This window comes from Amphiura filiformis, chromosome 15 (assembly GCF_039555335.1).
Source record: "Amphiura filiformis chromosome 15, Afil_fr2py, whole genome shotgun sequence".
Taxonomy (NCBI): Eukaryota; Metazoa; Echinodermata; class Ophiuroidea; order Amphilepidida; family Amphiuridae; genus Amphiura; species Amphiura filiformis.
Window position 1 is genome coordinate 3,603,747 of NC_092642.1, and position 14,954 is coordinate 3,618,700.

At 35.1% G+C, this 14,954-nt stretch overlaps 1 protein-coding gene across 2 annotated transcripts; it reads right to left on the reverse strand.

The window, feature by feature from the left end:
• Window positions 1-4,520: 4,520 nt before the first annotated feature.
• On the reverse strand, window positions 4,521-12,987 carry LOC140171156 (galactose-3-O-sulfotransferase 2-like). 2 transcript variants are annotated; one of them, XM_072194345.1, is made up of 5 exons: window positions 12,871-12,981; window positions 12,423-12,510; window positions 10,562-10,715; window positions 9,111-9,343; window positions 4,521-5,871 (listed from the first exon to the last, which is right to left on the reverse strand). In XM_072194345.1, exons 3-5 carry the CDS (start codon window positions 10,592-10,594, stop codon window positions 4,869-4,871), a joined length of 1,269 nt encoding a protein of 422 aa, XP_072050446.1. In that variant the 5' UTR covers window positions 10,595-10,715; window positions 12,423-12,510; window positions 12,871-12,981; the 3' UTR covers window positions 4,521-4,868. The 2 variants fall into 2 exon arrangements, with proteins under 2 accessions (XP_072050446.1, XP_072050447.1); XM_072194346.1 differs by lacking the exon at window positions 12,423-12,510 and having other exon boundaries at window positions 12,871-12,987.
• Between the last annotated feature and the right edge of the window lie 1,967 nt (window positions 12,988-14,954).

Here is a 14,954-nt window from a genome sequence, read left to right on the forward strand (position 1 = left end):
GAACTCATAATATATATGGTCATTTTCACGGTAAAGGGTGTAACTTTGGATTTTTAACATTTTGATCCGTAGTTTTCTAATAAAGCCACAGAATTCCATAATTTTTGGCCACATAAGTCATCTAGTTAGCAGCTACCTTGGGTAGCATAATCATCTTCAGGAGTTACTGCGTTCAGTTTTAGCAGGCTTAAATGTACCTAATATTGCCATTTTGAAAAACTATAAAAACAGTAACATTTTTGTAAAAACCTGTGTTTTCTTCAGTTAGTTCATGGATAATTTTTCTTATCCTGAAAGTACGGTCATATGTTCAGTAAACACTGCCACATTAGATTTAATTGTGAACAGCCCTGTATTTTTGAGAACCGGACTTGAGATTTGTCGTTTCGAGGCTTCATTTTCCGTTAACAATTGTTAACAAACTTTGTGGGTATAGCTTTGGTTCGTAATTCTTGGTTATTTCTTCACTTCTTCTTGATTCATAACAGTTGATATCTTAACTTGAAATGAGTAACAAAAATTAGTCGATTTGCAAGCTTTCAAAATTTTTATAAAATCTTGACTTCAAAGAGCCGTTTTTCCGTTAACTTTTTTGAAGCCTCCGAAACAAACTGTTCAGCAAGCTTGGGCAAATATAAATAAAAGAGCTCATCCAATCTATTTATCAAAATGTAGCAAAGTAGATCTTCAAATCACTTCTTTTTAAATTGTGGAGATATATATCACCGTTTGAAAATGGGACCCAATACAAACTTTCCGTTAACAATTGAAGCCTCCGAAACAAATGAAGCCTCCGAAACAACAATAAGATTAATTATCATCTATGCATATCTAAATTGGTGTTTCATACTGATATCTGCATTGTAATTGTTACTTGATATGTGCAGAATGTCATTAATTTAAAAAAATGTTGATGTTATGGTTAATGTTTGAAAAATATACTGATACCCAAAAAGCCTGTTTCGGAGGCTTCACATGCAAAAAACACCATACTTAACAAATGGGTGAAAAAGTTAACATGCTATAAATCCACAATATCTGCCACATAGAATCATTGATTCAATACACACAAGAAAATAACAGCTTAGATGATCCCAACAGTGTTGTTTTCAAAAAAATACTTCTGCAATGTTTAACCATTGTTAACATGAAGCCTCGAAACAAAAAAAAAATGACTTGCTGTGATAATTTAATTTTTGTCACAACTGAAATTCAATACTTAGAAGCAAAGCATGAAAATTGGTAATTGTGATATTTTTTACCTATTTTTTCATGTCAACTTGTAGTAGTTAGCCAAATATTTTACTTTTATGATCACCTGTGTTGTTAACTGAAGCCTCCGAAACACAAATCGCTTGAATTGCCAATTCTAAAAAATAACTCCAATTTCTGTGAAACTTGGCTGGGAGGTTCCTTTCATCAAGTAGTATTTGTACATGAAGTAAGACATTCAAATTATTTTAGGAACCCAATTAAAACTTAAAAAATATGTTTAAGATTGGGAAATTTCCATTGCAAATGACCCTTGATGTTAAAAATTTTCAAAATTGCAATTACAAACATAGCAAAACATGGTATAAAATTTAACTTATATCTGTTGACTTACTTTGGAATGGGATTTCACATGTATTCCAGCTTTCATGTCATAATTTTCTGAGCTTATGTAAAATACATTTTTCTTAGATTTTAACCAAAATGTTATGGAAATGTCAATTTTTTAATCAGAAATCAAAAGGTTTAAGCCTTGAAACATTATTTTACTGGAATTTGAGTTGCTTCTATGCATGATTACAGTAAACAGAAACATATTTAAGTGGTTTGAAATTTTGACCCAAAAATCAAAAGTTACACCCTTTACTGTGAAAATGACCATATCTAAGAGAAATTGTTAAATCTATAAAAACAGACTAAACTATTATTTACTTAGTCTATTAATACATCTCAAGATTATAGGATGAAATATTTTACACCAAATAAAATATGGCATAAAAGTAATAGTACTTTTAAACGAAAAGTGGAAAATGTTTGAAAGTAATTTTGGACATAGGGTTTTAATTGTTTTATTGTAAAGGGTATTGTTCGTGACAGGAAAATGTTTTGACATCATTGGACCGTGCATGTTTCCCTTTATCTCCAGCAACAACACATATATTAATTTCATTTCACCGCTTTAAAGACAGGAATTGGCAATCGGAATTTTGGTTATAAAGAAGTTGACTATTGGTCTTAAATTGATCTTTTAATGATTTTGTGCTGAAATGCACACAAAAATGTTGACTTTCATCCTAGGAGGGGGCGCAGAATCAATGAATTGGTCAATTCGGCGCCCCCTCCCCTAAGGAATAAAAAGGCAAGCATGCATGCCTATTATACCATGGCTTTTATTTTTGCAACTACCAACGAAAATTATAAACACATACTCTTTTCCAGTAAAAAATGGGCGTATTAACATGAGAGGGGGGAGGGCAGGGGCACTTTATAGCACAAATGACCACACAGGTATACTGACTATGCTCCCTCGAACGACACCAGAGTTTTACAAGTCAGCGCTGAGAGACGCTTGAATTTGATCATTTCAGTTCTAAAAAATGTTGAAAATACTGTTAAGAATATATTTTGATGGCAATATCAATTATGTAATTTTTAAAACAAGACAGTATGTGAGGTAAATTAGGAAATGATCCAATATCGATTAGTCCCTGTTAAATTGGTAAATGTCTCATTTAAGGTTACACAAAGAGACGTATAAAAAACGTATAAAAGACGTATAAAGTTGTTCTCTAAAACAGAGTTTTCTCAGTAATCAAATATCGCAGCGAGTGAAATGTTGGTGCATTGGATGTAGCTTAACATTTTGTGTGTGTTATATACAAATTATTAGAATAAATTTTAAAATCCTTCGTTTAAAGCATTTTTACCCACCATGTTCACAAGATCAAAAACACGTTCCATGAGGTTTTTTTTTAATGTGCGCTCCGTATAAATCCACACCGAGCGATTGTTTTCTTCATTTTCGTATTGTATTACAAATCGATCAAAGAAATAATGTTGCCATGGGGAAGAACCAAATACAGTACCGATTAAATTTTAAAAGCCCGTTTTTGGGGAAAATTTTGGAGAATTTGCTTGAGAAAAAGCTGGTTTGTGAAATTATCGATATCTTGATTACGAGACGTTAATTTAGACATCTGAATACCTACATTATTTCTCAACATTCTGCCAATTGCTATTCCATTTGATTTTCACTCCAAATTGAAGCTAGTTTTGCAAAAACGAGGTTTTCCTCCATCAGTTCGTTCAAAATTTCAGCGCCGACATGCGTGTTTATTCTAAGAGCCATAATGCGGACGCGATTGTAATCATATGTAATTGCATCCAATTATAGTTATATCATCCGCTTTGAGTACAGTCAATTTGTGTAATTTGATCTGTGGCCGAGTGGATAGAGCGTTGGACTGGGAATCTAATATGAACTATTTTTGTGGGTTCGAGTCTCCGTGTGGCTGAATTTTTTTTCTTTTTTCTTTTCTCATTTTACTTCCTTTCTTTCCTCTTTTCTTTCTCCTTTCTTTTATCATTTCTTTTTTTTTCATTTCTTTCATTTCTTTCTTTCTTTCTTTTTTCGTTCATTTTCTTTCTCTCTTTTTCTTTCTCTTTTTCACTATTTCTTTATTCTTTCTTGCTCCTTTCTTTTTAGTTTTATTTGATTGATTCGCTGAGTGCAGTGAATCGTGATTGATTGTTTTTCACTTTGTAGGCCTGCTAAGTCTGTCTTATTGATTTTCATCCCAAATTCGATTTACAAATAATTGCTTTTTGATATTGTTGTTGTTGCCTACCCTTACATTGTAATCAGGGGAATAGCAGCATTGATTTCATCAAAGATATCAAGGCTATAAATTCAAAATCAACACATTTTCCAGGGCGTAGCTTGACGAAGTGCCCCAATCAATTTTAAAATTTATAAAATCCTTGTGAAAATTGCCGAAAATGGCTTGTGCCACCCCCCCGGCATCCGAGCTCCGGGCACGAGCTAAGCCAAGTTTCATAGCCTTTTCATGTCTTGACCGTGGATCGATATTCTATTGTAAGTAGGCCTGTTCACTTGTTCATTTTCTGCATGGCTGTTTCTGTTATGAACTTACGCCCCTCTGAAATCAAGCGCATGAAAAACTCTCGGCTAACCTTAAGATGGACCATCATGATATCAGTGCAATTTTTGCCAAAGCTCACAAGATGCTGTGAACTACCAAATCGCAACCCGGGATCGCAACAGTTTAAAATAGATGCTAATGAGACATCTACCGTCGTTAAATTCATGTTGCGGACGAATTATTTTCAAATAGATCATGATCACACGGTAGAGAGCCAGAGGGCAGTACTGATGGCAATTATTAATGTTAGATAAAAAAAAAAGAAATATGTTTGGGCTCACTTGACATGCTTGGTTTGAAATATACTTTATATACATTTGCTGAGGAGAACGCCTTCAAATATTTTTTTAATTCGTTAAAAAAAAAGGCATACAGCTGAGTCGGACATACAGCACCGATGCAGTCAGCCTCACAGGCTGACCCCCTTTCTTCAATTTAATCCCTTCGTAATACTGATGAAGAGACGTGTCGATATACGGCATTCTGGCAAACTCTGGTAAAAATCTCATAGGACGCCGTCGTATCAAAGATAGAATTTTTAATTTCGCGTCAAAGTTAAAACTTTCTTCTTTCATGTCTAAGCGGTGACGGTGGTTCTTGTCTTCGGTATATCTTATCAAATAATGTAGATTTATTTTCGACTACCAATTTGCAAAACGCTCCAGACTCCTGCCTTGCTTCATACTCCACCCACTGATAATTTCGTCCCTCTCTCTATTTTTCTTTCCCCCCCCCACAGGTTTCGAAAGTTTCTTTCATTCTGTTCTTAAAAATAAGCAAATCATTTTGAAACCTCGGTCCTATTTCCTTAATTTTCCTCCACAGAGTTTGATTAAAATGTTCATAGAGTATTGTATCTGCTGTATTCCACCGTCTCATATTTTGCCTCAAACTTTCGCTTATTTCCTCTCGTTCTGGTCTTACATTTTTAGCAACATAAATGATATCGTCCATACTCCAACAAAGACTGTATTTTAGAAGTAACATTGATTCGTCAAAGTATTCGGTTATCAGTACTAAGTCTAATTCTTGGTCCAATCTTTCCAAATATCTTAATATTTGTGTAGTATCATCACCAAAATTCTGTTCAAATCCTAAATCAAATATCTGGTTATTCCTGGCATAATACCATCGTGTGCCCTTATCATATTCCCACATCAAATCCTTTAATTTTTCTCTATAATATTCCGGATTTTGTAAAAAATGAACTATCCTTTCTTGAGTTGTATTATACACCTTATTCTCCTCCCCGTAGGCATCGTCCATCTGGAAATGCGAAAAGGCAGATTCAAATTGGTAACCTGGATCCCTGATGATTGTAATATATTTTGTGCCTGGTTTCATAAATGTGTCCATAGCGGTTCGATTGTATCGTAAATGCACAGCAACCATATCATACTTAAAATGTTCAAAATCATGCTGAGTGACACCAATGGGTGGGAGAAATAAAGTTTTTGGTGAATCTTCCGTGATTTGTTGGTATGAAAGGTGGCCATTTTGTGGATTATACGTGTTCAGGACGAAGGAAAGATTCCGGGCATAGCCATAGCGATTGATGATGTGTTCCAAAGTGGTACTACCGGTCTTGTGAGTTTTGATAAACGCAACATTGGTGGTTGGAGATTGGCATTGGTGGTGGGAAGTCTTTTGCAGAGGAGTTTTTGCAGTTGATGGTAAAGCGAGACTCTCTGGAGGCGCTAAATCTTTTGTCTTTAACCTGGTAAGATAGAAAATGAGGATAGATTAACACGAAACATAAGAAATTGCCTCATTCGTGTATAAGGACGCACATACCCCACCTACAAACCCCATACTTACACGAACACATCCCATACATATACTCTACGCCCTTACGTTCAATTACACACGTCCCCATCATACTAATTCACCGCACACAAACTTGTGATCAATGTGCGTTTTCCACTTCCTGGAACACCTCTCAAAATGTTTCTTCTGTTATTTTAGTGCATTGCAATCTTTTGCATGAAACTATCGGATAACATGGTCCCTACACAAAACACACTCACCCCTACACCCTATTCCCACACAACATACCCGCACCTGTTAGTCCCAAGGCCTCACCCTCATACTATTTATTAATTTCGCTGATTTCTGTTTCCTAAATTTCTTGCCATAACGCCCTCTATTTTTGATTGTACCAAACCTTCACTATCCGGGATCGTTACCATAGGGCGGCGTGCTTTTCTGATTCTGAAGCTAAAATAAGGTGTTTTGATGCTACTAAAGTATATACAGTGTAACAAGCTCTGATAATACAAAAACCATGATAAGACAAGCTTGATGTTCAGGTCCCTGGCACTGAATCCCTATGTAATTATGTGATGGATAAGACAAAATCCTGATAAGACAAACTAAACAAGCTATATAACTTTTCTAAAAAGCAACACACAGGTAAACGGCAGAAACCCCCCAAAATGAGTTTGGAATTTTGGATCAATTTATTTGTTCTGACTTTATAGTATTGATATAAATTATAACTTATATAGATAGTGACTCTTAAAATCTAGTCGTATTCGTTATCAATGTGCCTTTTCCCATTCCTGGAACACCCGAAGTGACACATGGGTAAAAGTGTGCAGACTTCATTAGGAACATGACGTGGGTGGGAGTCATTTCCCCGGTACAAATCATACGGGGATGTGACGCAAACATCGCATTTTCTACCATATTGAAATTTTTCCCATGGTTAGGTCATTTATTCCTATTTATTTCAATTTTTTTCGGAAAGTAGCCGAGTTTTGCCTGATTGTAGCCAAATTTTCGAATTTGGGAGAAAAATTGCATAACACTGGCAATTTCTTTTAAATAACAAACAATTAAAAAAAAATCCCAAAAAGGGGGATTTTTGGCTCAAAAGAGGGTGCCAAAACGGAAAATTAATCCAAAAACGTAATTCGGCAATTTTTTACGAATATGAAGGCCCAAAAATGCAAAAAAAGGGAAAAATCCTAACAACATCTAGTAACATCTTTTATGCAAATTAGATGGCAATTCATTACGTGCAGCATGTAAAAGAAGCAGGCACGTGATTTATTACAATTTGTTGTGAAGAAAACATGATAAAAGCTTAGTTGCTTTTTAAGATACAGATTTTTGACTGGAAAATATTATATATATAATAAATATCACTGCTTGATAAAAAAAAAATAATACATAAATAATACATTTGATCACGAAAGCTGCTTCACTTCAAATTGCAATTTCTTGGGAACCGTAAGGACGATTTTTGTGGAATAAAAAGTATTTGAAAGAAAAAAGTCTGCTCTTTTACCAGGAATGACAATGAAATATGACAATAAATGGGTGTATTGCTGTACTTCTCCCTTAACACGAAACATAAGAAATTACCTCATTCGCGTATAATGACGCACATACCCATCTACAAACCCCACACTTACATGAACACACCCCACAAAATCCTACTCTCCCATTACGTTCACTTACACACATATCCACCATTCACCGCACACAGACTTGTAATGCATGTACGCTTTCCACTTCCTGGAACACCTCTCAAAATGTTTCTTATGCGTTGCAATCTTTCTTTTGCATGAAACTATCGGATAACATGGTCCCTACACAAAACACACTCATCCCTATCACTTAATAGTTATAGGCCTACATGTATAGATTTCGCAATTGTAGAATTGAAATTTTACTTATTCTATTTCTCAACTGCACAATACGCAAACACTCCACACACTGTACATTTACGTCACACACCAACCACACCACGGCACACACCAACACATACGAAAACCTTTACACCGCGCTATTTAATGTTGGGGACAAGAATTGCATTGCACTTTTTAGATCTGCTACTGGAAACAATCTTCTTGTTGTTTGTTTGTTTGTTTTTTGTTTTTGTTTTTTTGCTTTGTTTTTTGCCTTATGCTAAAAATAAATCAGAAAAAAATTCCCGTTTTTGTTATTTACAGATGTCCAGTGTTTTTTTTTTAACTGTTACTTTTCTGGTTCAAAACAGAAAATTATATGACAAAATCCCGGGGTGGGGCACTACCACTTTAGAGGTAACGCGTAGGGCTGTTAATACCCATTTTTTAGCATTAGCTGTCACCAAAAGACCCCATTTCGGACATATGTTCTGCCACCCCAAAGTCCCCTTACTTTTCCATTCTAACTGTAGTAACCCAAAGACCCTTATTTTTACAATTGTAACAGCAACTTTGACTGATTTTGTTCCTTACTTTGATACAGCAAAAGCCATTTGAAACCATTTACAACTAGAAATTAAATTTTCGAGGCTTCTTTTGCCTATTCACCCTAATTTAGGTCTAAACCGAACGGCCAATCTCTCACTCAATGACCCAATATTTTGTTCATTTTATTCTCACCCAATGCCAAAAGTCTTGCTCTCACTCAATGATCCAATATTTTGTTTATATTTTGATCTCATCGAATGTCACTTTCTGTCAAAATGTCAGCCCTTTTATATTGAAGTGAGCTCCCCGGGGGAAATATTAAAAGTTCTGTAAAAACCCAGAACATTATGTTGAGAAACATTTAGGCCTAAGTTCTGCAAAAACAACAGCAAAAAATAAAAACAGCAGACCATTCTGTAAAAGCAACAAAAACAAAAACTGCTATATTGCTAGCAACTAATATTGCCAGCAATTGTTTTTTTCAATAACATATTTTTAGCAATGCCACATCGCACACACATATTTACATTAGTCATTCAAGTATTAGAGATAAAAAGAACCACACTCGAAATTACCTTACATAAAACACCATGAATATTGTCATTTTGGAACTGCCGATTTGTTTGGAAATCCCCATGATCAATCAAATAAAATTCTTTAGAAATTCTATCAACCTTGTAATTTGTCCTCTAATGGAAGGTTCGGTATTGAACTTACTGAATTGTCCTGATTGACAGGATTTATTACCGTGACCTATTGTTGCATTTCATACCTTTTGTTCTGGGCTTCTGAATATATGTCGTTTTTATTTTGAATCAGTGGAGTGTCAAGCTGAATTGAGTCGACATCATTCTGTACAGGAGTCCCGATTCTGTATCCAAATACGGTTGTGTGAGAAGTTCCTGTCGCAACTTGGATATATTGTGTGGAAACTTGAAAACCAGTGTCAACTGCGATGAATAATGTTAATGCTAGTATGCAGCACACGCATGCAAGTATGTGTACCTGGAGAAAGAATGACGTAATTAAATCACTGTAGAAGTTTTACCTTTTACGGAAAACAGAAAAAAATCACGGAATCGGAGGTACAACACGGAAAATGACATTTTTGTATGATAGGCCTATGTGACAAAAAATGTTAAAAGATAAGAGAAATAAATGTTAAAAACAATCTTGAGTTGTGCGTGTCAATTTTTATGATAAAAAATACTGTTTAATAATACCAAAATAAAGGTATATTACCAAGGTATGAACAATAACATCCATCCAAACATCGTAACAGTCGGCCTATTATCGTGAGAATATTCCAATCAGAGCATATTGATCGCGATAGTGAACACTTTATTGTGACATTAATATCATTCATAATAATTGTTTATTTAAACATTTTAAGCTTTATTCACAAAACATGGATTTACAAATTTTACAACACGGATTACAACATGGAAAATGGATTTTTAGAAAACGGTAGGCCTAAACTTCGGACTCCTGCCACTTCTTTCGCTATTTTCGCCTTGATGACTGATTATACTAATTTCTATAAAAACTCTGAACAGATTCATCAAGATCGTTCATAAATCACTGGTAAGCAAATGTTCTCAACACAGATCCAAATAGTAAATTAGGTACTTACTAGAAATAGTTCGATTCCTATCAGGAATCTTGTTCACTCTGGTATGGTGAGTGGTAGTGTTTCTAGATGTTATCGGCAGACTTTGTGACGGATTTTGATGACGGAGTAGAGGCAACACCACCATGAATAAGGACGAGGGGGCGTACAGACTTGATCGGATCTACGATCAGATCATCAATCGGCAAGCAACCCATGTGACGTCATCAAAATCCGTCACAAAGTCTGCCGATAACATCTAGAAACACTACCACTCACCACACCAGAGTGAACAAGATTCCTGATAGGAATCGAAATATTTCTAGTAAGTACCTAATTTACTATTTGGATCTGTGTTGAGAACATTTGCTTACCAGTTCTATAAAAACTGTTTTAAAAAAACCATCACAAAAGAACAAAGGGACACAACATGTATGCCCAAACATCACCATTTAGGCTATCATAATTTACTTGTATTTTCTACAGGGTTAGTTTGACCATGTTAGTAGGCGGCTTAGCCTACTATATTTTTCCTAATCTTAAGTCGCCGTGTAATGAATATAATAAGTCTAATCACACCTTTAAAACATAAGCGAAGTTTGAGACACACATACCTTCGTAAAATGTCTTGTAGTTGCAGCTGCCATATCTGTTATTGTTTTGTGATGATTTGTCGGGAAAGAAATGTTGGAGTCACTTCGTCACACATTTGAAGCCGGAGTGACTGCTTTCTATACAACTGCATTATTTATATGACGGGTCGGGAATCTGAAAACAAAGATTCACCCACATAACTTAGATTATCTAATCTGTGTGAACTTGAAGTCACAGTCACAATATGATCGGTCAAATCCATAAAAAATACAATCGCTGTCTGTCCAATCTACTGTGACGGGCATTGTCGCAATTTGACAATCTGACAAGGGTATTTGCAATATTGTTATATTTCCTATACCGGGTACGACTAACTCTGTGACATTGTTTAGGGGTTGCGCAATGATTTTCTGTCACGGGGGCAAATTTCAAAATGGCCTGCCAAAAAATCGCTTGCCCCTTCTTGGCGTGCCAAATCCTTGCCACCTCCTCGGCCTGCAAAAAATATCTTCGCCCCTTTGGCCCCCTTTGCATAATTATGTCAAATTTTGGAGAATCCAATTTGCAAACCTGATATGGTTCAGATAATGCGAGCGTATAGCATTTTCAGCCGTTTTAGAGCGTTTTAATGGCTTAAAAACTCTTGCCCCCCCCCCTGCGGCCGCAAATTGCTTTCCCCCTCTTTTCCTGCCAAATGCCACAATTGCTTGGCCTCTGTTTCTACCCACAACAGATAATAATTATTATTGCACAGCTACCGTAAAAAGGGGTAATACGAAATCATTTGTATCTTGACCAAAAATTAGCATTTTTACATTTTTTTTAGAAAAAAAGATCGGTTTTTGTGAACAAAGATGTGTGCTTGGTTAATTTTCCAAGGGGTCTTTTTTTGGCATATTCCCATACCTTTTTTGGTGGTGGTGGTGGTGGTGGGGGGGTGGCGGTGAAGTAAAAGGTAGGCTTATCATAGGCAGCCTTACAAATGCTTTTCCTGATAGAAGGTATGAAAATACCAAAATTAATTTTCTCGATCATCCCCATGAGAAATTGAAAGATATTGTATTTTAGTTTTAGTTTTAGCTATCTACAGTCGATACCAAGCTTCTCAAAGTTTGATAAAAGGTATGAAAATGAAAAATACCAAAATAAACTTTTCCTGGTCATGCATTCCCAACCACACCACACACACATTTCCCCTCACACCAACACACCATTTTTTTCGGTACTAATTCATGAAATTGAAGGAAACCGATTATGTTTATTTTTTACTATCTTCAGTAGACAGCATGCAGGTTTTTTCCACAAAAAATTTAAAATAAGGTAAGTAAATACTAAAACAATCTTTCTTGATCATCCCCCATTTGAGAATTTGAATTTTCATTTTTGCTATCTTGAGTATAGATAGCAAGCCTCTTTATTAGAGGTTTTCAATAAAGTAGGTATGAAAATACCAAAATAAACTCTCTTTGGTCACGTCACGCATCACACATCCCCCGTGCACACCCACACAGTTCTCTATACACCAAAAGACCAGTTTGTCAGTTTTAATTCAAGAAATGGAAGTAACCATTTATGAATGCTTAATATTTCGTCTGCTTTCTTTAGTAGACAGCAAGCTGTTTTTCCAAATGAGTGAAAATATCAAAATAAACTGTCCTGTTCCTGAGATATTGAAAAAAGACATGCAGCACCCAAGTTGCCTTTTTTTTTTTTTATGTCTAGTCCAACTTCGAGAAACCAAAAATGGTCCTTTCCCTTTTATGGGAACTTTATTCATTTCAGAAATTGAAATAGTTATTGAACTTTTCCCTTTTATATAGGCGCATAGGCCTAAGGGAACATTATTCATTTTAAAACAAAATAAAATAGAAAATTACATACCGGAAAAGTTCATTTTTATTCCCCAAAGGAATAAAGTCGGCACTAAATCTGCAATACGCCCCAACATCATAACATACGGTATAGGCCCCTATCAACACAGAATAAGGGAAATTTGATTCCTACCTTTTACACAATACACTCCCCCACAAATGTATGAAAACACTCAATTCCTGGATCTTTTAGCAGGTTCTGTTCATTTCCCGTCTCTTTAAAAAAAATCTTTTCCCTTCTAATTTTGGGGGCCCTGGGCCCGGGCCCATCTGGCCCAATGGCAGATCAGGCGCTCAGAGCCAACTAATTATCGCGAAAGGAGTCACTATACGTTACGATCACAATATATGTTGAGGAGTTTTACAAGTTCTGTATCCCATTATCCTGTCTTTTTATTGAAGCGTTACATTCATCATAAAACGAACGAAATAACAAGAACAAAGGAATAATAACTTACATAAAGTCTTACACAAGCCAAGCAACGCGTCGTCGAACAAGTTGCAGGAAAGTTGTACTTCGTTTTTATTACTAAATGCACCAGCTACTCACTTTGGCTCAAGGCTGTACGGTATATTAGTCCAGGAGCAAGATCCCACAGGGGGCCTAAATAAGGACTTGGTTCATCCCCCACTACATACAAGGTTTGACACCATAGGTAGTTAGTATGGACCCTCTAGATCACTGCTAGGTAGGTAGTGGACTGAAATTGTGGTATCACTTTTTTTTTACAGGTCATTTTATGTATGGACGTATAATCGCATAAAATCACCAAAAATAGGACAAAATTAAGGGGTAGGGGAAATATAAACTCCAAGAACTCAACCTTTACTCATAATAATGAATTTATTTTGGTATGAATATGTAGCTAATTGATTGTTCTAACTGCTTAGTATTATTTGAAAGCAAACCTAGGTTTCATTTGATCATGATTTGAAGTGGCCAGTCCATACACTAGTGAAAAATCAGATTTTTCACAACAATGCGTAGGGTGGGTGTTTTTGTGACATTGGCTTCAAATTTTACTATTGTGTCAATTTCTATTTTCAAAATTAATTAAGTTTCCATTTTTTAATTTTGTTTTTAATATCAAGCATATCTAGGCAAACTTTGATGTTCTGGTTCAAATATTTATGTATGTGCATGTTTGCTTGCATGTTGGTTTGTGTTGTGTGGGTTTGGGGTAGGTGGGGTTGGGTATGTGGGGGTGGGTGCGGGGTGTGTATAGGGTTCAGGGTTGGGGTGTTTTACATGTCTTAATACGTCACTCGGCTGAACTATATAAGTTCTATTAACAAAATTTGTTTGGTAAGTTGCCATTCATGTAATATTTTGAATATTTATATGTGTGGGGTGAGATCACCCGCTGTTTGTCAGGAAAATAGACTGAAAATGTAAACAAATAGTTACTTTTCCACATGTAGCAGCGTGTGTATATAACAATATTAAGGGGTAGGGGAAATATAAACCATCATAACTCAACTTCAACTCATGATAATGAATTCATTTTGGAATTAATATGTAGCTAATTGATTGTTCAAACGTGTTAGTATTATTTTAAAGCAAAGCAAACATTAATTGTCAGGTAGATAGCCATAAAATGTGAGAAAAGGTTACTTTTCTATGTATAACCATGTCAAATATGGCATTATTAAGGGTAGGGGAAATAAGAACCACCATAACTCAACCTTTACTCATAATAATGAATTCATTTTGGTATCAACATGTAGCTAATTGATTGCTCTAACTTTCCAGTATTATTTTTAACAGAAAAACCATAAGATAGACATAAAATATGATAAAAATGTTAATTTTAAAATGTGTAACAGCGTAAAATTTGACAATATTAAAGGTTAGGGGACGTACAAACCAACGTAACTCGACATTTATTCATTATAATTCATTCATTTTGGCATTAATATATAGCTATTTGGTTGTTGTAATCTTTTAAAGCAAAATAACCATTAATTGTTAGCGGGAGAGACATAAAATGTTTAAAAAATGTCAATTTTTCATGTGTAGTACCGTAAAATATGACAATATTAAGGTGTAGGGGACATTCAAATCACCAAAACTCAAGTTTTACTGATGAAAATGAATTCATTTTGGTATCAATATGTAGCTATTTGATTGTTCTCATTTTCTAGTATTATTTAAAAGCAATTAAACCATTAGTTGTGAGGTAGATAGACATAAAATGTACGAACATGTTAATATTCCATGTCTAACAGCGTAAAATATGACAATATTAAGGGGTAAGGGACATACAAATCACCAAAACATAGGTTTCACTGACGAAAATGAATTCCATTTTGATATCAATATGTAGCTATTTGATTGTTCTCATTTTCAGGCATTATTTTTAAAGCAATTAAACCATTAGTTGTCAGGTAGTTAAACATACAATATGAGAAAAATGTTGATATTCCATGTCTAACAGCGTAAAATATGACAATATTAAGGGTAAGGGGACATACAAACCACCCAAACTCAAGTTTTACTGATGAAAATGAATTCATTTTGGTATCAATATGTAGCTATTTG

Coding starts and splice junctions, on each gene's coding strand:
- LOC140171156 (XM_072194346.1), bottom strand. CDS start 10,594: ATGGCAGCTGCAACTACAAGACATTTTACGAAG. Junction 9,344..10,561: donor CTACAAGACATTTTACGAAG/GTATGTGTGTCT, acceptor TTCTTTCTCCAG/GTACACATACTTGCATGCGT. Junction 5,872..9,110: donor TCAGAAGCCCAGAACAAAAG/GTATGAAATGCA, acceptor CTATCTTACCAG/GTTAAAGACAAAAGATTTAG.